Source organism: Paramisgurnus dabryanus, chromosome 13 (genome assembly GCF_030506205.2).
Source record: "Paramisgurnus dabryanus chromosome 13, PD_genome_1.1, whole genome shotgun sequence".
NCBI lineage: Eukaryota > Metazoa > Chordata > Actinopteri > Cypriniformes > Cobitidae > Paramisgurnus > Paramisgurnus dabryanus.
Genome location: NC_133349.1, coordinates 17,759,033 through 17,784,796, shown reverse-complemented (window position 1 = coordinate 17,784,796; position 25,764 = coordinate 17,759,033). Strand labels below are relative to the sequence as shown.

General features: G+C 37.2%; 2 protein-coding genes across 4 annotated transcripts; both read left to right on the top strand.

Annotated features, from left to right (window-relative positions):
- The first annotated feature begins 420 nt into the window (after positions 1-420).
- Positions 421-15,853, top strand: tbc1d31 (TBC1 domain family, member 31). The gene is made up of 26 exons (XM_065245632.2): positions 421-695; positions 1,264-1,527; positions 1,655-1,705; positions 3,982-4,119; positions 4,373-7,436; positions 7,574-7,720; positions 7,824-7,939; positions 8,034-8,212; positions 8,294-8,442; positions 8,521-8,680; positions 10,112-10,312; positions 10,393-10,563; positions 10,632-10,711; positions 10,818-10,964; positions 11,043-11,176; positions 11,267-11,400; positions 11,509-11,688; positions 11,784-12,016; positions 12,361-12,513; positions 12,608-12,743; positions 13,117-13,209; positions 13,298-13,438; positions 13,625-13,819; positions 13,923-14,076; positions 14,510-14,611; positions 15,343-15,853. Exons 5-26 carry the CDS (start codon positions 7,363-7,365, stop codon positions 15,486-15,488), a joined length of 3,225 nt encoding a protein of 1,074 aa, XP_065101704.2. The 5' UTR covers positions 421-695; positions 1,264-1,527; positions 1,655-1,705; positions 3,982-4,119; positions 4,373-7,362; the 3' UTR covers positions 15,489-15,853.
- Positions 15,854-16,404: 551 nt separating this feature from the next.
- Positions 16,405-25,644, top strand: dync1i1b (dynein cytoplasmic 1 intermediate chain 1b). Of its 3 annotated transcripts, none has more exons than XM_065246096.2 (17): positions 16,405-16,566; positions 17,244-17,368; positions 17,467-17,581; positions 18,457-18,514; positions 18,989-19,048; positions 19,235-19,350; positions 19,485-19,571; positions 19,658-19,820; positions 19,954-20,053; positions 21,158-21,283; positions 21,606-21,752; positions 21,919-22,032; positions 22,123-22,256; positions 23,872-24,016; positions 24,195-24,335; positions 24,579-24,704; positions 24,858-25,644. In XM_065246096.2, the coding sequence occupies exons 2-17, from the start codon at positions 17,261-17,263 to the stop codon at positions 24,966-24,968; spliced, it is 1,851 nt and encodes a 616-aa protein (XP_065102168.2). In that variant the 5' UTR covers positions 16,405-16,566; positions 17,244-17,260; the 3' UTR covers positions 24,969-25,644. The 3 variants fall into 3 exon arrangements, with proteins under 3 accessions (XP_065102168.2, XP_065102167.2, XP_065102166.2); XM_065246095.2 differs by having other exon boundaries at positions 18,424-18,514; XM_065246094.2 differs by having other exon boundaries at positions 18,373-18,514.
- Positions 25,645-25,764: the final 120 nt, after the last annotated feature.

Here is a 25,764-nt window from a genome sequence, read left to right as displayed (position 1 = left end):
TTATTTCATACATACATAAATAATTTAATTTATCGATTTCCCTACACTGATCAGTGATAGACATACGGACAAATATGTGACTAAAATACATTTATTTAACAAAAAAACTAAAATTATTTGTCGCATTGACAGTTGACATTATTTGCGGTCACCGTTACGAAAATTAATGGTTTTTTTTGTGGTAAAAGTGTATTAACCATGTTTTTTTGTGTGTGTATTGATTACTATTAAAACCATGGTTTTACTACAGTAACATGGTGTAACTATGGTTTTTGAAAACCATGGTTCTCAAAACCATGGTTCTCAAAACCATGGTTATTTTGTGATAACCATGGTTTACTACAACCATGTTTTTTTTAGCTGCAATTAACCATGTGTAATTTTCTTAAGGGTGACGTAACACGCATAGTATGTGGAAAAAACTTACATTTATTTAACAAGAAACACAAATTATTTGTCGTGTTGTTGTTGTTATTCAGAACTTGACATTTAAAATCTGCGGTTATGCATGCAGTTTGATGTGGCAGGGGAATTCGTCTCGGGAAATCACAAGCGCATGCGCAGTCGCAACTATATGGGCGGCTGTGTCGTTTCGTTTTCACATTCACTCGGTTTAAGTTCACAATACTTTGGGGTGTTTGGCATTGTTTGTGAATATTGATAGATGGACGGGACCGTTGTTTTAGACTCGACTGGTAAGTCGCAAACTCAGCTTATTGATTAGATTGGTGTCATAGTTTTAAGGGAAATACAAAATTTGAGAACACGGAAGCTGAACAAATGTTATTATCTAATAATAATCTTGTAATTTGCTTTATATTATGTGGATAGCGCTTTATTTCACAGTCCCGTTTACCAGCCCTGATCCTATCCCTTACGAAAAATAACTATGGTTTTATTGTGGTAATAGTGTACTAGTAACCATGGTTTTTTGGTGCATTGATTACTATCAGCAAAACCATGGTTTTACTACACTAACCATGGTTTAAATATGTTTGTTTTGTTAAAACCATGGTTATTTTGTGGTTACCATGGTTTTACTACAGTAACCATGGTTTTTTGGTTTTAACTGTAGTAAATTTGGTTAATTTTTGTAAGGGATAAACCTATAATTCATACCTTAAATAAATACATGCATGATATTATTTTGTATTTTGTTGTGCAAATATACACATACAGTCAAATGAAGTACAATTATTACATTTACCCACCTGTTGCTTTTGTACTAACCTGTATTTTAAACACCCATGTCTTTCCCAACAGAAAAACGATTACAGCGAAATTTAAAGTTTCTAAGTAGGTGTATGACATGGGATTCGGTTGAGAGGATGTCCAGCTGTTTGTGTCATTCACGCACAATCACGGCGTATGAAGCCCAGGTTGTCAGTTCTCAGGCCACAGACATGCAAAAAGCCTCAAAGTTGATGGAGATAGTCATTAAAAAAGGTCGCAGCGCGTGCAGCGCATTCTTAAGATGCCTTGGAATCTGTGACCCGAAGTTGTACGAGAGTGTCACAGGATCTCCAGGTTGAATTTTTTTTAAACTATCAACTATATGATATACAAGTACAACTGTATTATGTGTTTATTCGTTATTTATATGCGTTTTATTATAATCATCTGTCTTTTCTTTCATGCATTTACTGTTATTTAGCACCATTAAGTCATGAGGACCATCATCACTCAAAGGACATCTCATTTTCAGGTAGACATTTTTGCATACTTTCCCTTACTCATTCAGACTGTCAGTACTTCCTTCTGTTGTGATGCAAGATTGACTTGTGATTTGCTTAAGAGGCATTGGAAAAGGGACTTCTATGACCAGCTTTCCCCTTTCGAGAACAGTTCACTCAACATTGCGCCAGAAGCTGACGCTATGGGGTCATCCTCCTCACACTCCTTCCTGAAGCCACATTGCATAACGCCAGTGCCCATAAAAGATTGCACTGGTCAATGCTGATCAACCGAGTAGGTAGTAGCTTCCAATCTAGGCGAGCTAGAGGCTAGGCCCAGGCGTTCCTTCCCCACTCATCACATGTGCAACACACCATAGTGTGCACAATGCATACGCTACCCCACAAAAAACAGACCCTGGCTTAGGCATCTGTCTTGTACAAGTGTAGCGTACTCCGTCTGCTCTCCACACATGAGCAGACCCCATCCATTGGTGTCTGTCTCGTACAAGCGCAGTGTACCTTGGCCGCTTTTCAAGTTACATATATGTTTGCCCTGTATGAGCACATCGGGCTTCTGCTGTCACATGAGCAGACTCCATTCATAGGTTCTGCTTTATGCAAGCATTTGCATTTTAGCAGCATGAGAAGGACCGGTTTTATATGGCAGGTTGCCTTGCAAAGCACCTACTATGGGCCTTCACCTCAACCATGTGACGTGCTTCCGCTCAGTGAAAGCATCCGGTCACGTGTCAGGCACGTGAGCTGCATATGCAGATGCAAGTGCAAAGTTTGCTCTTTTCAGGAATTTCTCTTTACTTAAATCCTGCATCCAGCTGCTTTCCCATCAGCATTGATCTGTTGCAGACTCAAACACATCGGGTTTCAGCGTCTTAGCGTTTCTGATGCCACTCAAGCCCTGTGTTTGGCGGTGGTTAATTTCAGCTGCATCTTTATGGTCCCGGTTCCTCTGTACATGTTCTCACCTTCTTCTTACTACAAGAACGGCGGTGGCATGCTTTCCACGGCCATTACAGCGTTACACACAAATATTAAAGAGATAGTTCGGCCAAAAATGATATTAAACCCATGATTTACTCACCCCCAAGCTGTCCGAGTTGCATATGTCCATCGTTTTTCAGACAAACACATTTTTGGATATTTAATAAAATGTTTTAGATCTTTCAGTTGATTAAATGTAATGTTACGGGGTCCACCCATAGTCCACGACCTTCAAGTCCAAAAAAAGTGCGTCCATCCTTTACAAATTAAATCCAAACGGCTCCAGGATGATAAACAAAGGTCTTCTGAGGGTAATCCGCGCGGTGTTGTTGTAGAAATATCCATGTTTAAAACTTTATTAACGAAAATAAATACCTTCCGGTAGCGGCGCCATCTTAGTCACGTCCGCATTCAGGAGAGACTATTTGCGTAGTGTACGCACTTTTCTTAGTGACGTATGACAAATTCGGAGGGCGGGGGCACAGAGCAGCAGCAGAGTAGCCTCCGTAGGCTGCGTAAGCTCTCATCCTGAATGCGGACGCGACTAAGATGGCGGCGCTACCGGAAGGTATTTATTTTTGTTAATAAAGTTTTAAATATGGATATTTCTTCAACACCGTGCGGAATACCCTCAGAAGACCTTTGTTTATCATCCTGGAGCCGTTTGGATTTAATTTGTGAAGGATGGATGCACTTTTTTTGGACTTAAAGGTCATGGACTATGGGTGGACCCCGTAACATTACATTTAATCAACTGAACAATCTAAAACATTTTATAAAATATCCGAAAATGTGTTTGTCTGAAAAACGATGGACATATACAACTCGGACAGCTTAGGGGTGAGTAAATCATGGGTTTAATATCATTTTTGGCCAAACTATCCCTTTAATGGGTGCTTGGTATGCAGACACGGTCTGTGTATCAGGTGCAGAGGTACGGGGCAGCTCAGCCCCTTTTGCCCTATTACAGTGCCATCCTGATGCAAAGTCTCGTTCCCGTCTCTCAGGGAATTGAGGTTATGATAGTAACCACAGACATTTTTGGTCTCACATTGTTTTAATAGCAGGTTTGTATTATGTGAAGGCTGTAGGTAGTGATACATTTTCCATTGGTGTTCCATGAGTAATTGATCACACTTCCTGTTGTTACTTAAATTATTACCTCACAGACTTTTACTATAAAAAGTATTATAATGGAAAACCACATCCTTTCTCACTTCCTTAAAGTACTAGTAACTAAGTGATTTGTTTTTCATGTGTCATATTTTTGCTTATACCTGTGTCTTTTTTGTTCTCTGTTTTATAGAAAAACAAGCCTCAATTACAACCTGTATTATAAACATACATAACTCTTCTCTGCGGCACTGTATTATTGGGAATAACAATCAACAATGCATTACCTGTCACCAGGAACCTCTTCTTTCTCAGAATGGTGCAATAAATGGTAAGAGCTGTACAATAGGAAATATAGGTCAACTCTGTCAGTATTGATTCATATATGGCTACTGCATCATATCTGACCAGTTCACAGAATGTTACACGTTATATAGAAAATGTACAATGATAATACAGTTATTTTGACAATTATTTGCTATTCTGTATTTTTATTGTCATTTTTATGTCAAAATTATAAACAACAACAACAGAGCATTATGAGCATGATTTGTTTGATAAATACTTGTTTTTACAAACAATAGATGAAATGGAGGACGATCAGCGCCATGACCAGCTAATACCAGCACAGGACCCAGTAAGTGGCAGTGACATTCACATGGAGAGCTCCCACATAGAATATGTCATTATAGGAGACCAAAACAGCATGACAGTCACGGAAACCTTGAACTCAGATGTTGAGGAGAACACAGAAATTGATTCAGATGTAAACAGTTAAAAGATGTGAAATGAGGGTAGGAGAGAAAATTCACATGTTTGGGAAGACACAGGTTGTACCCTCTTCTCATTGTACTTGACCTGTGATTCTTCAATAGATGCATCATTCAAGCTATAAAAGGGTCATATTATGCTTTTTAAACTTAGTGTGTAACATTGATGTTTGAAGTTACAAAGCTAACTGCAAAGTTAACTGCAAAGGGAAATAATCTCTTTAACAAAAAGCACTTTACAATGAACAGCTGATAAAGGACTATACCAAACTTCTTGCTGGGTTTGTGACATCATAAACCCCTGAATTCAAATAAATTCACAAAAAAGGGAGCGAGGCCTTGTCAAGCTGCTTTAGAAGAAGACGACAAAGAACAGCAGTTGCTTTAGTGGTGTGTTGTCATCATGTCAAAGTGTTTATTTTACACTGATTTTAAATCCACTTTGTTTTGGCATCCTAATACAAATGAATGTTGATGAAGTCTCACTTATTTCAAGTTTATAAATTTCTGTTTACCCTTATTGATAAAAATTCAGCTCTCAAATCTATGACAAGATGACAAGATAACTTACAGTGCATTTCATTCTGTAGCAATCACCACTATGCCCTTATATTTCCTTTAAAGATAGTATCATTCAGTGTAAAAGCTATCATGTGTAATACAAAGATGTTGTGTGCATGTATGAATCTAATTTTGAATGATTGCATCTGACATTGCATCTGATATGTATAAGACGATTACAGAATGAAAATACCTCTTAAACACCGAGCCGTACTTATGTTACCCAATCCTGCTGTATCCTGTTCAGCAGCCCCACTTAATGCTCCAAGGGAGTCAAATGCTCTTACATGCAGTGAAATCTACACAAATTGTACAGCTTTCACACACTTAATTTCCTTGCAAATCTCGACCTGTGTATTTTTCAACACATGCTCTTAGCAAAAGACCAATCACAACATACTGTGCCTGCTTGACCAATCAAAGTGTTTGAGACAGGCACTTTCTAATATGTAATAAAGACGTAACAAATATGGAAAATATATGAAAAATAATGTATTCAAGTACACCCCAGAAACAGAATCAGATTTAAAAAAAGGACATAATATGACCCTTTTAAATTAAGCCATGCTCAGGTTCTCGAAAGGTGCTGCCAAACAAGGTCACATTGAAACATTATTTAGCATTTCAGATCTTTCTAAACGTGTGCCATGATAGGGCCAAAATGGCATCTTTGTACTTTAATTTTGTTTGGGTTCAACAGAAGTGTTTGAACCATTACACAACTGACATTGCAATTATTTGCAATTTCTCAATAAGTGCTTTTAATAGTATATAGATATTTCCTGTTTTTCGCAATCACTTCTAAGCATTTGTAATCCTAATATCTGGTGATTTTGAATTTGATTTTTTTTTTTTTCTGTTCGGACATCTCATTCCGAATCTTTGCTGTAGGACGTTTTTAATGTGTAAATCTGTGATATGATTATATGTCTGTGAATTGTGTCTCTAGAGAGAAAATTTGTACTTTTCTCTTTTGAATGCTGTGGTATACAATATACAATCCTAAACTATGCCTCAGGTCATATGTTTATACCTTTATTACTTGATGGTTTACTTTTTTATTTATCTTGTCACTTTGTAAATATTTTTTTATAAAAATGTATTTATAAAAAAAATTATATTACCTCTTTTAAGTGTTTGTTAAAGTGTCTTTTATCAAAATAAAGAACGATTATTTAACTTTTTAATCTAGGCCTCATGACTTTCCTTGAACAACTGACTCTAGTACCTTAAAGAGTAACTAAACCCCAAACCAACTTTTTTTAGTTAATGATCTGTAAGAATGATGCTTTATTAGTGCTGTTCATTGATTTTAGTAAGTTTTTTGACATTTGGATATAAAGTGTTTCAATACTACAATATATGGTGTAAAAACGTCTGAGTGCTGCCCTCTTGAGGTTGAACGGTGGCTACTGCAGTTGAATTTTCCTATTGGATGTTGGGTCCAAGAAATGACTCATGACGTAAGCAGGTTCAAGCTCACCACGCCCTTGTTACGATCTCACCACACACTTGATACGAGCTTAGTTCGTCCCCTCTATCTCCGTTGGGATCTGCCCACTTTTCTTGCATTTTTCAAATATTGCAGTGGGTGGAGTCAGCCTCTGACCAGGGGTTTAGTTACGCTTTAAAGATAAATCCTAACATTACTCATTGGAGGAACGAGTTGAAACTTTTTTATATGTCTTTATTGCTGTTTAAAAATAAAAATGCAGTGAAACTGGCGTTTTTTGTACATTCTTATTGAATAATTGCCCTTTTGATTGAGTTTCTTTTGAATATTTAATTGCTTTTTTGCCATGTATATCATACCCCATGTTATTCTGTTATTTATGTATATATCTTCTCAGATATGCATTGTAGGGTGTAACGTTAGTGAGATTTTATATTGTACCTTATTTGTTTGTTTGTTCTGTTAATAATAAAAAAATGACTCCAATACCCATAATGCCGACATTGTTTACATGCGTCATTTCCTGTTAATACGACTTGTAGCTCGTTGATTCTCCGTTTCAATCTGTGAACAAATACTACCACAAACGATTTTTGTCAAATTAATGGAGTGATCCTGACATGCGATTAACATTAAATAACGAGTATGACGGTGGATCATTGTTAAATCGATATATGAATATTGCTTGCTATCACTGAATTTCCCGCTGCAGTGCATGTGTAAGGCGGGCGCGAGGCTGTTTCTTGGCTAGTCGCGGCGTTTATTTGAAACAGCGAGGATCGTTCTTAAAATGCAAGTTATAGATATCGGATCCAGAGAAGATGGAAAAATATGGCACCGAAAACTAGTATCATCAAAACATGGGTAAGTTTAAAGTGTGAAGAAAACTAATGCATTTAAGTTAAAGAGTTTGTTCAATCACACCTGTTAGTACTAACGTTACACTACAGTACTTCAGAATTATTTTATTTTGAAATGTCTGCTTATTTTTATATTTCTAGCGTTTTGGTAACTGTGATCCGAAGCACGTCTGCTCGTCAAACTAAAACGGTGCGGTTCCTGCAAGTTGCTTTTGACACCACAGGAGAGTCGTTTCTTGCTGGTGATCACCATGGCAATATCTATGTGTTTGACATTAGCAGAAACAGGTATAATATGTATTATTTTATTGTCATTGTTAGCATTTTGATCTGTTGATTTGCCATTTTAAGTAAATATTTGTTTTGTTACTTGCACACTATCATTGGACAGATTTAAACTGGTTCAGAAAACGGGTCAAGCGTGTACCGCCTTAGCTTTCAACTTGAGAAGATCATCAGAGTTCCTGGTTGCTCTTGCGGATTACTCCCTTAAGTGCTTTGACAAAGGTAAAAAGGAGATTTGACATATGTGATACATGAATGTTTACCTGGCTTTTGTCTATCATACCCCATCTATTGTTCTCTGTTTCTATAATAACAGATACCAGACAACTAGTAAGCTGGATGCGGGGTCACGAGGGTGCCATTTCGTCCTTGTCTGTCCACAGTTCAGGCCGCTTCGCCATCAGCACATCTTCAGACACAGCTCAGCTCTGGAACCTTGACACCTTCCAAAGAAAAAGAAAGCTCAATGTTCGTCAGTCAGTTGGTGTACAAAAGGTACGATGCCACCAAACAATCTGATCTCTAACTAAATACTTACATCAGGGTCTTATTTTGGTGTTTTCTCCTGTTTTATAGGTCTTCTTTCTACCACACAGCAGCATCATTCTCAGCTGCTTTAGCGACGACTCCATTTTTGCTTGGGAGAGCGACACACTTTTTTGCAAGTATCAGCTGCCTGTTCCAGACGGGACCAGGGTACATTACAGGACATTTGCCATTACAAAGTAAGAATATTGCGAAATAGCCGCAACTTTTGGCCCCGCAGCTACTGATGTGTATGTTAACAAATAGTTTCTTCATAGAGATGGGAAAACGCTTGCTGCGGCCGGGCGCTCCAGCTTACTGCATTTGTGGTGCCTGGAGAGCCAACAGCTCTTGAGAGTAATTCAGATGCCTCCTAAAGTTAAGACTGTAAGACATGTGGATTTCCTGCCTGATAGTTTTGATGGTGGATCCAACCAGGTATGCATAAGTTGCCTGCAACATTGAAAACAACATATTGCCTTATTTTGTCATTAAAGATAGGCCTAAATGCTAATTCATTATGCTATGACTAAGTTATTTTTGGTCAGTTTTCATAGAAACAGAGCGCAGTTATGCAAATTTGAAAACCACTCCCACCGGGGGGAAAACAATCCAACCTTCTCAATTGACTTTGTATTGTGAGAGGCTGCCTCCTTGTCATTTCTGGCTTATAACAAAAAACAGAATAATGCCTAAAAGCAGCTGTGTGACAATATGTACAGCTAACAAGCCAAAGAACCCAGAAATAAGTTTTTATAAGCTGTCGAGCCGTAAAACCCAGCCGTTAAGGAGAAAAAAAGTGGATCGCCGACTACGTTTTCCCCTAGTGGACGCAGTTCTACTAATAGAAGTACTATGAAAAGTTGCCCGTTTCCACTTTTGTGTCTTTAAACGCTCGTTTTTTGGGGTCGACAGCTTATAAAAACTTATTTACAGATTAAACTTAAAAACAGAATAATACCTAAAAGCTGCTGTGTGACAAGGTGTACCAAAAAAAACCAGAAATAAGTTTTTATAAGCTGTCGACCTCAAAAAAAGAGCGTTTAAACTAAAGACACAAAAGTGGAAACAGGCAACTTTTCATAGAAAACATGCACCGGCCACGGGCATAACAGCTTTGGTGTGTCCAACCCCTTAAAAAAAATGGGGGCACAAACAAAAGTGTGGCATTCATCATTTTGGCCAGTGTAGGAATGAGACGAAATGCAACGCTCAACATGGCCGCTTTGGCTACGGTAGTCCCGCCTTCCTGTCTCTGAGGGAGGGGCTCTATACAGAGATTATATGAGGCGATCGCCAACCTATACGCAGTATCTGAAATTACTTCAATTGAAGGTGTTTTTAAGCACAATTTGAGCTTAAGAAACAAAAGTTATCGTACAGTTGATGTCAGCTATAATTGTTGGTCATAAATATTTTAGAATCACGATTTTAGAGATATCTGTACTTCCCATTCAAGTAGGTAGGACTTTAGTCTTGCATGACTAAAATAAATGCCCGAAAGCATTGCAAAGATGGCCACCTAGTGACGCGACTTTTCTTAAAGGCAGGAAAATCTCTGAAAAGCTGATGTTGTCATTGAAATCACCTAAACAAACACGCTCCTACCCCAATAGAATCTGGACCTTCTTTTGATAGACCGGCCCCACACATACGCACATAGGCAACAATGTTGTTTAGTAGACACGCACCTTACAGCTGATTGGCTACAAAGTGTGTTTTGGTAGTCGGCCCGTCTATTTTTTCCAAAGCGTTTTTCAGATATCATGCACTCCGCCTTTAAGGAACTTTGATAATACTTATTTAGTAAAGACAGGAAGTATACTAAAAATGATCATATTTAAACTACCTCACTTGATCTCTTGTCAGATTCTTGGTGTTTTAAGTCAAGATGGCATCATGCGCTTCCTCTGCATACACACGTGCAAGCAGCTCTTTGAAATAGGATCTCTAGAGGATGCCATCACATCAACAACCTTTTGTCCTAAGGGCCACCATATTGTTGCTGTGATGGACAGTGGGGCTCTTAAAGTGTATGATGTGCGAAGTCTTGCCCCAGATATCAGTAAAGTAAATTCTGTTTTCAACTTGCTATTTCTTCATAATGTTTAAGTGTTTCCTTCTCAAAGTAATTGCAAGTGTGTTTGTAGCCTCCCCAGCCTTTGTTGAAACTAGTAACTAAAAGCAACATCAGTGAGGGATCATCACTGAAAGTAAAGGTACATACTGGAGCAGGTCAGCACCCTATCAAAACATCAGGACGCAGAATCCAAACTAAAATCCTTCCAACGACTGCTGTTTCTGCACTGGATGACAAAGAGGTTGGTTTTTTTCACATATGATCATAATTTAAATAAAATTGGATCATAAATTATAATCTTTTTTCCAGAATGGTTTGCCCAATGGCCTAAACAAGAAAAGACTACAAGCTTTATTGAGAGCATTTGGAGAGTACCCAGCCAAATACAGGTACCATAAACCATTGTGGTGAACCATTGATATTAGGTTGATTTTATGTGTTCAGCTTTATGAAATTCAGTGTGTGACTGCATGGTATGTGTCTGTTTTTGATCAGGATGTTTATTTGGCGCTCTCTGTTGCATCTGCCGGAGAATCATGCAGCTTTCAGTAGTCTGACTGACAAAGGTCTGCATTCAGCTTACCTGTGCCTTCAGGAGCGGTATCCCATCAAAAGCCAAAAACTGCAGAGAGGCCTACAGAGGTAGACACAACATAACAAGCTACTTAAATGTCATAAAGGCTTGTTTAGTCTAATGCCTTTGAATTTGTAACCTGACAGGGTTCTGTCTGCTCTTGCTCACTGGGCGGCCATCTTTGGTGAGACTGATTATCTCCCCCTGCTGGCCTTTCCATTTGTCAAGTTGTTCCAGAACAATCCTCTCATCTGCTTTGAAGTAGTGGCCACTCTCATCGGTTGGTGAAGAAAACTGTTTAGGATTGTGTGATGCACCCATATCGTCTGCAAAGATTTATGGATTCAGCTCTTATTTGGTTCTTCTACAGTAAACTGGTGCCAGCACTGGTTTGAATACTTTCCCAACCCTCCTCTTAATGTGCTGAGCTTGGCTGAGAATGTGCTGGCACATCATGATAAAGAGCTACTTCAGCATTTTGTCACCTGTGGCGTTACCTCACAGGTAAAAGACCTCACACAAGTATTTATGTATACATAACATCTCCGTATCAATTGTATCTCAAAGCAAATAATTTGAAAAGCCTTACACATGGTGGGTTTTTTTCTGCAGATGTATGCATGGCCACTTTTGGAAACCCTGTTCTCTGAAGTATTGATGAGAGAAGAGTGGCTGAAACTATTTGACAATGTTTTTTCTAATCACCCATCTTTCCTTCTAATGGCTGTGGTGGCTTATGTAATCTGCTGCAGAGAACCATTACTGCTCTGTACTGACAAGAAGGACTTTGAGGTATTACTTTAGATAAATGGTTTTGTATTTAAAAATGTTGACGAGTCTTTCTGATTTTCATCTTTTTTTGTTTATTGAAAATGTTCCCAATTTAGTACTTTTTTCATCATCGGAATAGCTTGGACATTGTTGCCATGCTGAAGGAAACCTATCGGCTGATGGAGAGCACACCTGCAGACGTTCATCCCAGCTCTGTGTTGAGTGACTTTGAACCCCTGACGCAGGGGCAGTACCCAATCTTCAACAAATACCCCACCTTCATAGTAGAGTATCAGTCCCAAGAACGTGAGCGGATCCGTCAGCAAGAAGTGGAATATCTGAGGGAAAGGTGCATAGTTTTATTCAGCAGTACACCTTAAAATGACACCCATAGGCCAAATATGTCATTTAAACAGATGTTTTAATTGAGAGAATCTGCAGTTTTTAAACTTTATATTGACATCTATCAGTGCGGATGCAACATAATGTAAAAGTTACATTTTCAGGATACTGATGAACATATACTCATTCCATTTTTTTTTTTGTCTGGAAGTGTAGTATTATTTTGGCAGATAATATTATAAAATCTAGCAGCCATGGCAACTTTTTGAAAGGAACACCTAGGCACCTTTGAAAAACCTTTCAACTTTTGTGTTTTATGTTTTGTACATATGTTTATGTTTGTCCATAAAGACAGGAGGTTCAGGAGCTGCATGCTGAGGCAGTCAGACAGCAGGCTGAGTTTGAGGCCTGGTACAAACAGCAGGAGCTGCTACTGCAAGGAGAAGAACAACGTCGAAGAATCCTACAAGAGGAGGAGAATAAACTTGCACAGCAAAGAGCCAGGTCTGTCTGTCTCCATATCTGAGACTTTTCCGATTATTAAGTTCACTTTTGCAAGTTCACAGACAATTCACCTTACTTTATTTCCTGTCCTCAGATTAGCTGCTATGAAGCGTGAGCTGAAGGTGAAGGAACACAATCTGATCGACTCTACTAGAAGACGTTTTCTTAAGCACCAGCAAGATCAGCGCAGAATACAGCTGCAAAGACTTGATGATGAGATTCAGAGAAAGGTTGTTGTGTATATCTTTCTGTTTTGCGTTTTAACATTATGAAGTGAAACTTTATTGGGCAGCACCATGGAACTCTCATTTTTGATTGATCAAAGACAGCATACATTATATTATCCTGCCCATATGTAATGTATTATTCCATAAATATATTATTTAATGCCATTAGTGAATAGTACTTACAAAGAATAGTACAAAATAATAAAATAAGCAGGTCCCTAATATGTAAATAATAAGTACATAGTATGTATATGTAGTACAGGACTAAAAAGACAGATCTTTTGTCAGATTTTGCACACTATTTAGGAAGGCTGAAAAAGAGTCATTTGTGAAAATGTATAGGAGACATTTTATGTGATTTTTTTGTTATATTTAGATGGCCCTCAGAGATCAAGAGACGGTTGCCGCTGTTTATGATATAGAAGTGAGACAGATGGAGCTGAATGCACAGAAACAGCTGTTTGAACAGGTTGGCTCAGAGAGAAACATCTTATTTTTTGACAGATTAGCCAGAATGTACATATCCTGTCTGATCATTATCATATTTTGTCTACTAGGAGCTGGCCAAGGAGCAAGAGCGTGTGAGTCAGGAGGTGAGAGCAGAGTTGGAAACACGGAGACGCAAGGCTGAGATGGAAGATTCCACATTTCAAAGCCTTATTCAGACAGATGCTGATCTTAACCAGACTAAAAAAAAGGTATGCCCTACTAGTTACCTTTGGTTGAAGATGACACTTATTTGAATAAATGTAGATAATTATCTGTCAAACATCTCACTCCACCCTGTTTCCTTTTCCTTGCTTTCTCTTTGAAAGCTGACTTGTTGGTGTAGTTGATGGTTGAATCAATGATGACGCTAATTACAAGAAATTATACTTTGTCAGATGCTGGAGGAGTCTTTGGCGGAGGCTGGACAGATGAAGGTGGATGTTGCTTGGCAGGCTGAGATGATCAAGCAATTGGACAGAGCAGAGGAGAAACAAGAAAAGCAAAAAGAGCAGCTGGTTAACCTCAGCAAGAAAACTCGTGCTAAGGAAGAAGAAGTAGTCCGGCTAATGCAGGAAGTGGAGGGAAAGCAGGTACGTTATAACCTTCTTAAGTGTTAGTTTTCTATTATGTTACAAGTAGATGGTTAATTGGAAATATTGTTCACGTTGGAAACAACTTTGTCTTCGGTCTCAGTGGGATGATGTGGTAGCAAAACAAGCTGAACTTGAAGAGGAAAGATTGGCGGCCGCCGCTGTAAGTGCCCAACGGAGGTCACTTATCTTTCAGGAAACAGAAGAGGCTAAGCAACATTACAACAAATTACAAAAGGATCTTGAGGATTCACGGCGTGAGTTTAAATGATTTGCACAAAAAAATACTTGGTCTAATAAAGAATTTCTTATACATGATAACATTTCATAATAAACGTATCTTGTGGTTAGGGATGCATAACAATTAATCGCAATTAATCTATAGCAGAATTCAAGTTTTTGCACACACGTGTGTATATATATATTTTAGAAATGTTTATACATTTGTATATTTACCGGTATCTATAATTTATATTATATATAAATATATATTTTCCTTACAATTATGCATGCATGTGTGCATATTTATTTATAAATAATTATTATACACAATTCACACAGATATATGATGTAAACAAAAACTTTTATTCTGCTATAGATTAGTCCCAAGTAATCGCAATGCATCACTACTTGTGAAGGTTTCAAGCTCTCCAGTTGTAAGGTGTTGACATGGAGTTTTTGTGCTTGTAGATCATCAGAAGGAAAAAAGGCTCAGATCTCCTCGCTCATCCAGAGGGCTGCTGCACACCACCAACATGAACCATCAGCCTGTCTCCAATGATTCTTCATGCTGTAAGTGTTATGAGGGATTTTTTACTTGCATCTTAAAGAAATAGCATAGGCATGTGTCAAAATTTTTAGTAAAGAAGTTAAATGTGACCCTGTCTGTGAAATTCAAGCTAAAGTCTCAATCCGATTATGAGATGAGGAGCATCCAAGTTTTATTTAAATCATTAATTGAACAATGATTACAATTTTTGACTTTAATCCTTTAATATTAATGAGATATCAAGGTTATATTTTCACAGAATGTTTTTTGTACAATTATTTTATGTAGGAAATAATAAATCAGTAAATTTTTCAGTGGCAGCTGGTGACTGCTCTTCCAAGGGGCAAAAATTCAAAATTTGTGTTCGGCCCACGCGTCAAAACATTTACACGCAAGACACTCCCTTAACAGTAAACTCTGATTACGCATGAGATTATGTGAGTATCTGGCAAATGCAAGCGTCTCTTTTATCATAAACCCTTTAGACGCGTTTGCAGCAGGCACTTATTTTGACAAAACAAGTGATGCACATAGGTTCACTCGACACGCAGAACACATATTTTGAAATAACAAACCGCACACGATGGGCTACATACATGTTGTGACGAACTTTGCATCGTGCTCCCTCAAAAATAAAAAAGTCACCGGCCGCCACTGAAGTTTTTAGAGCAGGGTCACAAATTTATATCTCTTCTTCAGACTAAGCTTTAGTATGCTTTCTGAAGGCAATTACATACTTTAACTTTCTTTTTAGTTTCCTTAGATCGTGGCAGAGGAGAGCTTGACTGTAAGGAGCGGGAGTTAATGCAAGAAATCAGAGAACTGAGGAAGAAATTAGCTAACAGGGCCAGAGCGACTGACTTCACCTCACCCTCAAACAGCTCCATACAATCTCAATGACCACCAGCAGTACAGGACCATTACGGGTGGATCCATATACATTAAAGAAGAATTTTATGAAATTGTTTTTAGATGATAGATGTTAGTTTTTCCTTCTTTTTAATGACACTAATTCTTTGCTGGTTGTAAAAGCAAAGTGTTTTAGCTTTAAGACCTTTTAAGTGCCACTATCAGTGTACAGTTGTTATTTATGTGATGTTGTTTTTATTAATTGTTTAAATTATTTTTATTTTGTGTGATGTATTTTTGTGAAATTAAATTTATAAAATTTTCTCAATGGATATTTTGTTAAAGCACACTGTCATTTGTATTTTCATTTAGGTTTTGTATGTGACAGTAAAAATGTGTTGACAATTTTAGAATAAACTTTTCATGAGTATTTAATTTGATGTGTTGATTGATTTGATCACTAACATTTGAATAAAAATATTTGCCAAAGCCATATCAAGTATGTTTATCCACACCCAACCAAATCAAGTGAACTGCCTACCTAAATAATATTTTAGTCATTATAGGTTTGCACAAACGTAGACCGTTTATTACGTTTTATTTATTACTTATAGAATACATATATATAGACAACAACAAATCAACAAAAATAAAAAGGTAGAGCCAGAAACAATATATAACTGAATTCAGGGGAAAAAATTATATAAACACCCAGAAGTGAGCATACAGTAGCCTTTTTGTTACTGGAATTAAATAATAATAATTTTGTGTAAATTAAAATCTCGAAAATGGGAAGTAACTCAGTCTTCCATTTATATATAAATACTTTGCAAGCAAAATAATTAATCTACTTCTCAAAAAAGATCATTGCTAAGTTTTAATCACATATATATCCTGAGTACGTGTGTCGCTTTTCCTCTGTTGCTGGGAGGCGATGATGACGTATCAGAATCGGGCACTTCCGGCTTCGGGTGCTGATGAGATTGGAGAAGTGAACCGGTGATGCTTTGTGTTTTCCTTTAGATTTTAATGCTTTTGTGTAGATTTATAGCCCCTGATTTCTGCATTTACGCAAGACAATTTAGGAGACAGTCCTGAGTCTGACTGGGTTCGAGATAAACAGACTACGGTATAGTAAAACTGTTATATTATATCAGCCTCCAACAGTCTTTGTTGCGAACAGGATTGATGCATTAATTTAATAAAATGTAGTAAACTGGATTAAATTTTAGTTTTACTCTCTGTTGTGTGGCCTTTGTAATTTAAAATTACAGTAACGCATCTGAGGAAAAAATAAAAGGCATTTAGATTTAAGCCTTTATAATCTCTTCGCTTTTTTGTCATTTCACAAAATAAATGTTGTTGCATGGTGTGCTTTAAAAAAAACGTTTCTGACTTATGATATTATGTGTTCATTAAGTTGCAGTTGTAATATCATCCATTAGATGTGTCAGATTAATTTACCTCATCAAAGTGTGCCCATCTCTGTGTGCATCCAAATCAAGTTAGATGTACAATTTTATAAATTAATTTTAAGCCAAATCCTATATCTTCAAATTCCAACAGAAGATTTGATTCACCATATAGGCTATATCCCATGTCTTATTTTGGTTAGTTATGCATTTGATAAAAAATATTACGCCACTGTACAACACATATTAAAGAAGTCCTAAAATATGACCTTTGTGACCCTATCCAAGAAAACCCGACTTGTTTGTGATTAGATGTGTTGTATTTTAAAAAATAACAACATTTATGCTTGACTGCTAAGTTACATTAAACAAAAACTCTCTGTATTACACATAGATTAAATCACATTGAAGATGTCTGACAGAAGTGACCTGAAAGCAGAGCTTGAGCGCAAAAAACAGCGCTTAGCCCAGATTCGAGAGGAAAAGAAGAAAAAGGAGGAAGAGAGAAAAAAGAAAGAGGTAAGTGCTATTTTCATGCAACTTATCCATCATTTTATCTGCAAATACATTTTTCAAGCATTATGTGCTTGAAAGTCAATCGGTGACTTGTGATGCAGTCTGAGATGCTACAGAGAGCAGAGATTGTGTCAGAAGACTCAGATCTAGACAGAAAGAGACGAGAGACAGAAGCTTTGTTGCAGAGTATTGGAATTTCACCAGAACCACCTTTAGGTACTCGATACAAAACTTACACCTGTGTCTGTGCATGCACATGTTTGAGTCACATTTTTTTGATTGTGCATGCCACCTGCTTGGATAAAATGATTTTCTTAGGAGTTTTTATCCTGCAAAGCAGAACATTTATTTTATTTAGCACCTTTAGAGCTTAATGCTTTATTTGTGCATAACTTGTTGAAAATAAGGAAAGGGATTTAATTTAAAAGGGGGTTAATGCTTTATTCAATATTTTATTTTTGCTGTGTTTTACCAATTTAAAGTACTTAGCATATTGTTTTGTATTTATGTGCTTTCTTTATTATTTGTGCAAGAATGGCTTGTTTTTCTACAAGGCTTTGCTACACCTAAATATGTTTCGTTTGTTGTATTAATTACTCCTAGAATGTCATCATGAATTCATATTTGCATTTAATTTTTCATCTCCAAAACAAGAGTACAGTTTTATTTTATGAATATAAAAACATCACACAAACTCCTGACCTTTACAGCTTGGCTGGCCTGTTTACTACCATAACTTGGCAAACAAAAACAGATTTTTAAGATGACGTTTAATGTTAATGTAACAACTGCTATGTGAAATTGCAATAAAATGTTAACTCTAAAGATGAATTTATTAGAATTGAGAATATGATTATATGAGGCATATACAGTTTAAAGAGAACTAAACTTCATTTGACTATTTCTCCTGTTGTTTTTCCTTTTGTATTTTATTTCCTTATAATTTAACCATTTCAATTCATTCTGTTCGTTTTGATTTGCCTGTGTCTGCCACTGCTGATCATCAGTGCAGCCGCTGCAGCTTTTAACATGGGATACCTGTTATTTTCATTATTTAGTCCCAACCCCTATGTCTCCCTCTTCGCTATCAGTGAGTCCGCCCAGTGAAACTGGAAGTCAGGAGTCCATAGATGGAGGGACAGTGGAAAGGTATGACATCTGCAAGTGTAATTGTGTATCTTTCTTTTATCTATGGATGTATATGGGAGTAAGATTGTGTTTTAATGGGTGATATCTGTTCTTGAATGATCTAAACGTTTCGGGAGGATTTAAGTTAAAGACATGAAGTTGATGACAGACGATGCAAAATTTTATTTTTTTCTTATCGATTTAAGTCCTTTTTGAACAGCTATTATTTCCATTGGTTCTAAGTATGTTTTTCCTTTCCCTACATCTTTTGATGGGGACGTCAGATATCGGTAAGGAGAAATGTTAATGTTATCATTGTTGTAAGGTCTTGACATTCGTTGATGAATCACTCATTATTGGTTGAGGTTATGTTTTACCATGATTTGGTTTTTACTGTGATTTTCAAATTTATGCATAAAAGATGTTTATACTGCTGTTGTAGCATGCTGTTATCTCTCCTAACTATCATTTCATATACTCTTCTGAATTCTATAGGACATTACAATGGGACACTGACCCTTCAGCTCTTCAACTTCTTGCAGATTCTATGCATGGGTGAGACTGCTTTCCTTACAAAATGATACTGTCCCTACAGTATCTTGAGATTATTTAGTCTTTCAAATCGAAATATGGGAATCAGAAAGATATGTGTATGCAAATGTAGTCATTAAAGAGAAAACCCCTAAGCAACTTTAAAGCAGTCGGGTTTTTTTTAACACACATCTTTATTGGCTTTCCTAGGTGCAGGATGCAAAGGCTTGGAGCATCAAAAATTGTTCAGATTGACTTCATGCCAAAAGAACTGGTGACATACTCTAAAGAGACACAAACGCCTGTCGCACCTGATCAGTCTGAAGGTAAAAGTTGATGAACAAATATTGAAGATATAAATTGTATCTATTACTACAAATTAAATTACATATGAATATGACCTTACAAAACAAATGCTATAATACTGGTCTCATCTCCAAAATTACCTGTATTTCCACAGAGGAAGAAGATGAGGAGCTATTGGTGACCAAACCTGAGCCTGTGCCACAACATCCAGAGGAGGAGATCTCTCAGGAGACTGAGAAAGGCAAGAATAATTCAAAGGATTTGTTTAAAATCAGTTATGTTTTAACAGAAGTAGGACATCACACAGAACTTGTTTGTGTGTCTTAGTTCATCCCAGAGAACTGACCAGTGAGGAGAAAGAACAGATTATTCACTCAGAAGACTTCCTGTTTTTCTTTGATCGAAGCATCCGCGTAGTAGAGAGAGCCTTGGCTGAGGACACAGACATTTTCTTTGACTACAGTGGGCGTGATATGGAGGACAAAGAAGGGTCAGAACAGAGTCTTAACACAGCTATATGTAACACTCAAAAAGAATTCCAGTCAAATACAGTACAGCAATAATAATGTCATTCATTATATGACATCATATCAGAATGCAAAAATGTGTTTTTTTATTATTAGGGACATGCAAGCTGGATCAAACCTGTCCTTTAATCGACATTTCTATGATGAACATTGGTCCAAACATCGAGTTGTCACATCCCTCGATTGGTCACCACAGGTACATTGTTCATAACAACATTACTAACAAAAGCTGGAAATTGCATTATAGACCCAATGAACTTTGTGGCTTTTGATTCATGTCTGTTAGCTTTGATGTCAGAGGAAAACCTATATAAATACAGTACTGTGCAAAAGTTTTAGGCCACCATGCAACCTATTGATTTGTTGTTTTTGCAATGTTATAGTGATCATATATAATTATATATCAGTCTCTTTATTATCATACAACCAGAAAATACAGGAAATGTGTATGTAGGATTAAAAACAGTATAAAAGTGAAGTGTCAGTATTAAGGATAAACTTCCCTTCCACTTGAGCAATAGCAGGCAGCTGCAGGATCTCTTAAACCTAAATAAAATTAAATTCTAATTTCTAATTCTAATCAAATTACTTCAGGACTTCAGTCTCCTCAAAAAAGCTCAAGAAGTGTTTCGTGCCACACTAAATACTGGCTGATACCGGAAGAAGACTTTAGTTCTGTTTTTATTTTGTGTACATTTTTCCTGTATTTTCTGTTTGTATCTTAATAAAAAGAGTGAAAAATAAATATGGATGGACATTAAAACTTTGCTAAAACAACAAAGCTGGTGGTGGTGGCTTAAGACTTTTGCACAGTACTGTATATTCCAAAAAAAAAAAAAAAACGAACAAATGTGTTGTTCATTTATGTATTTAAAATGCCCTGTCCAATGTTTCTTGTATATTAAAATGTTAAGTACTTCTTTAAATGTAAGCATACATAGTCCCTATACACATTAGTCAGAGCATAATGGCCACAGATCCAGACATTATTTAGTGTATATTGTCAATTGAGGATGTCAGTTGCAAAAGCCTCTTAACGCCAAAAGTGAGATAATTATATTCACTGAATGCATCCATTAAACTTTTATCAAATACGTTTGCTTCAAATCACAGCCTCAGGTCATTCATTATTACCGGTTTGTTGGCAGTGCTCATTTACAAGAAAACCTGTCAGACGCACTTACAGGCTTTTGCATCTGAGCTCTTTAATTGTAAAGAATATACTGTATGTCCATGACAGGTTACAACCACAAAAGCTTGATAATACCAATATTATTTATGTTGCGTGTTGTTTTTGCAGTATCCTGAATTGTTAGTGGCCTCATACAACACTAATGAAGATGCACCTCATGAGCCGGATGGAGTTGTGCTTGTCTGGAACTTAAAGTTTAAAAGGACAACCCCAGAGTACATATTTCATTGTCAGGTTTGAAATCTAGTTGTTTTCATTGAAAAAGGATACATTTTAGAATATAAAATTTTTTAACTGCGATGCAACACATTTTTTATTACACAGAATGTGATTAACATAAATTTTTAATAAAAAGGCTTGAATTATTAAATGTACAAATAGTAAGAACACTGATAAAATCACTTTTGTAGTTCACCGTATTGTCTGCATTTTCTGTTTATTGACCTTGAGATACTTGTTGGAGAGCAAGCTGAAGTCATCTTTTCATTAACATGAACCATTAACCTAATCACTGGTAATTATGATTAACAGCGTGTTATTTGGCTTTTCCTAATAGTCCTCTGTGATGTCAGTGGGCTTTGCTCAGTTTCATCCTAACCTGGTGATAGGAGGGACATACTCAGGGCAGATAGCACTGTGGGACAATCGAAGCCACAGAAGGACCCCAGTGCAAAGGTCACCACTGTCTGCTAGTGCACATACTGTAAGAACCACACAACAATGATATCAATAATATCATGTTTCTTTAGAAATTAACTCTAGATGACAAAAAACATTAGGTACAGCTGAAAGTGAAGCTGCATGCCTGTATGTATTGTTGCTTTTATTTCTTATTCAAATTTCAAGTGTTACTTTTCATATTTCTACAGCATCCCATATACTGTGTGAATGTAGTTGGTACACAAAATGCTAACAACCTGATCACAGTATCCACAGATGGCAAGATGTGTTCCTGGAGTCTGGACATGCTGTCACAGCCTCAGGTGCACCTAAAAACCACAAATACATTTAGACAGATTAACTTATTCTTCGACTGATATTAAACAATTTTTCATGTCTGTTGTCAATAACAGGAGAGTATGGAGCTGATCTACAACAAGTCAAAGCCTGTAGCAGTCACCTGTATGGCCTTCCCTGCAGGTGATGTCAATAACTTTGTGGTAGGAAGTGAGGAGGGCACAGTTTACACAGCATCCCGCCATGGCAGGTCAGTGATTTTAGGAACAGAACATTTAATAGTCTTCATTAAAAACTCCCATGGATACGCCCATGGACATCATACTAATAATTCTAGTGTTTTCCTGCCTTACGTTTCTCTCAATCTTTAATCTCTTCACACCTTCCCAGTTTGGGTGACACCCGTATTTGAGTTTTTTCAAGGATTGTGTTTCAAAAATGTTGATGTAAGGGGGGAAATAATCTGATCTGTGTATACCCAGGTGGGATCATAACATTTTGGGGCAGTTTCCAAGGCAGGGTTTAGATTATTCCAGGACTAGGCCTTAGTTCAGGGTTCCCACGGGTCCTTGAAATCCTTGAAAGTTTGTGAATCTGGGGGAAAAAATTCAAGTCCCTGGGAAGTTTTTGAAAATATACATTCATAGATACAGGTCATTAAAAGTGCTTGAATCTATTTTATGCAAGAAGTTTTTTGGAAAAAAATCCATATTATTCCCTGTGTAGTGTAGGATAATATCATAAAATTTCTAACCTTTTAAGCACACGTGCTAAACTGTTCGGTTTAAATGTTTATATCTTCTGTATGTTTATATATCTATCTATCCAAATGCCTTTATTCATAGTTGTGTTTGGCACATGAAAATCTCTCGGGTTACGTATGTAACTGTTGTTCCCTGAGAAGGGAACGAGACGCTGCGCCTTCCTTGTCATACTTTCTGCGACCCTGTAACGCCGTCTTTGGCAATATTTCAGATAGTGATGTACTTCCTGGCTCCCGTGTCACCCTGTCTTTGTCGTTTAGCCTCACCATTGGTTGAATTTGATATACACATTCAGACGCACTTACCCCTGGAGGCGTCCCCAAAGTGTCACCGCAGTGACGCAGCGCAAGTTCCCCCAAAAGGGAACTGTAACAATCTATCTAAAAAGGTAACGCGATGTAACCTTGCTCTCACTTGAAATGTACCCCACATTTAGTCCTTGAATTTGAGGGTATTGGACCTGAAAAGTCCTTGAGAAGTCCTTGAATTTGAAGTTAACCAAGGTGTGGGAATCCTGTTAGTTATATTAGGACATTTAAAGAGTTTTTACAAACAAACTTATTGAGTTTAAAGTTATATTGAGATAAAACAATAGGACTATTTATATATGTTAAGTGGTGCCAGTGTAAGGTGTTTTGAAATCGAGGCAGCTCAAACATGCATTTTAGTCTGGGACTAGGATAAGCCATGTCCGGGAAACGCCCCTATGTGTGAAATACTCAGTCTAGGGTTTGATGTAAGATTAAAAAACACTTTAGGCCTTTTTGGGGGGTAAACATGAATCTGAATAAAAGCATAAACTAACTTTAGGAGAACAGGAGACCGAAAACAATCATGCAGTACAAAGGTACCTGTTGTAGCCCGCATGAGGAACACAGCTGCTATGCCTACCTTAATGCCACATCAGGCTCAGTGTAAAACAATTACACTACATGCGTCACTCTGCCTAGGAGGTGTTGAGAAACAAAAGACACAGAATTGAAGGCAGGGCAAATTTATAGTGCAAAACTAATTAAATCAAGTATATACACATCTACGTCTGTACAGGCACAAAAAAGCAATTCACTAATTCCCAGTTCTTGCTTGTCTTGTCTTATGCAGTAAGGCTGGTATTGGTGAAATGTATGATGGGCATCAGGGTCCTGTGACTGGAATCAGCTGCCATAACGCTGTGGGTCCAGTCGACTTCTCCCATCTCTTTGCCACTTCCTCTTTTGACTGGACGGTCAAACTGTGGTCGACCAAAGTAAGAGCTGCTTTGGCTTGTGTCTTGCGAGCTTGTGAATGTATTGGGAATATTTCACTTTAATATTTGGTTTTATAATTTTATAATTCCCTGTTGAAAGTCTATGTTTGTATTTAACTTGTTTGACATTATATTACATGCAACGATGCTATTTGTTTCCTTCTTTTCACTCTCATAGCATAACAAGCCCCTCTATTCCTTTGAAGACAATGCAGACTATGTGTATGATATCATGTGGTCTCCAGTACATCCAGCCGTCTTTGCTACAGTAGATGGCATGGGTCGCCTGGACCTTTGGAACCTTAACAACTACACAGAGGTCAGAAAGACTAGATTGAGAATTTGTTATATTTTAAGTTGACATTCAATTCTATCTTCTGCTGTGATAAATAATTGGAAAGCCTATAAAAATGTCCTCCTTATGCATTAATATCACACCTGTATGCCCTTCCTTGTTGACACATCCTTTGCAGGTGTGTGCTTGATTTAAATACAGATGGCAGTTAAATTGCATATTTCACCAACACAATGTTATTATATCAATATTTTCTATGTGTACCAGGTGCCATCTGCAAGTGTGACAGTGGAGGGGGGATGTGCTCTAAACCGGGTCAGATGGGCATCAGGGGGCAGAGAGGTAGCAGTGGGGGATTCAGAAGGCCGTGTTTGGATCTATGACGTAGGAGAGGTAATAGTATAGAAATAACTTTAACATTTGGATGAATATACAGACAGCTCAAAGCACTGTGCTAGTCAAGGATACATTTCAAATCATTGACCTTTTTCTCATCTACCTTTGAGATGTAACACTGAGGTTGGTTGTATGAAATCTCTATTTCAGAAGTTAGCTGCGCCCCATACGGAAGACTGGAGCAAATTTGCCCATACTCTTATGGAGATTCGGGCAAACCGAGATGGAGAGGAGGAACGAATTGTGGAACTGCCTGCCTGAGAGCCACACATGCATACCTTAACACATACACGCACTCACGTTTACATTCAATGAGACAAGTAAAGATATGCCAGAACAGATGCCAGAAATAAACCGAATCACACATCCACGCCGCTGTGATTGCAGATCTTTTTTGCCTACAGTCTATTAATAGCATGGGTGTTAATTAGCAATAACACACAGGTGGAAAAAAGCTTAAGCTAATGTTAATTAAAGGCTTGAAATGATTGTATAAGAGTGAGCCGGTGTGATCTTACTGTAACAGAAGAATTGTAACCTCATTTGATATTTTAACATACTTTAAATTAGTAAATGGACACATTTATATTTGGATACACCTGGATGGTATAACTCAAGAGCATTGCATTAGCAATAGAGAAGGTCATGGGTTCGAACCCAGGGAACACACATTCTGATATAAAATGTATACCTTGTATGCACTGTCTGCCAAATGCATCAATGTAAATGTCTAAATGGATACTCAGTTTGTGTATGCCATTGTGTAAAAAAAAGTATTACATCACAGCTTATTTATGCTGTCATGAATATGACTTTACTTGAAGCATTTTACCTTTTAATTTTGTATGTGTGTATAAATGACACCAACACGGAAATAAGTGCATTATAATGCTACTGTAAAGCGTTGCGTCCTCAATAAAGGTCATCGTGTCTCACATTTTGTTTTAATGTTCCGTTATTTGGCAGAATTGCAAATAATCTCAAGTTTTAATATAAATATGGTATAATTTCACAATGTTTCATCCCTTTTTATTTATCATAATGCGAACAGAATCCT

Excerpts from the sequence above, each read along its gene's own strand:
- tbc1d31 (XM_065245632.2), top strand. The coding sequence starts at position 7,363 with ATGCAAGTTATAGATATCGGATCCAGAGAAGATGGAAAAATATGGCAC. Across the intron at positions 10,564-10,631 it reads CTGCACTGGATGACAAAGAG|AATGGTTTGCCCAATGGCCT; the intron begins GTTGGTTTTTTT and ends TCTTTTTTCCAG. Across the intron at positions 14,077-14,509 it reads GGATCTTGAGGATTCACGGC|ATCATCAGAAGGAAAAAAGG; the intron begins GTGAGTTTAAAT and ends TTGTGCTTGTAG.
- dync1i1b (XM_065246094.2), top strand. The coding sequence starts at position 17,261 with ATGTCTGACAGAAGTGACCTGAAAGCAGAGCTTGAGCGCAAAAAACAG. Across the intron at positions 17,582-18,372 it reads TTCACCAGAACCACCTTTAG|TGCAGCCGCTGCAGCTTTTA; the intron begins GTACTCGATACA and ends GCTGATCATCAG. Across the intron at positions 19,351-19,484 it reads CGCACCTGATCAGTCTGAAG|AGGAAGAAGATGAGGAGCTA; the intron begins GTAAAAGTTGAT and ends GTATTTCCACAG.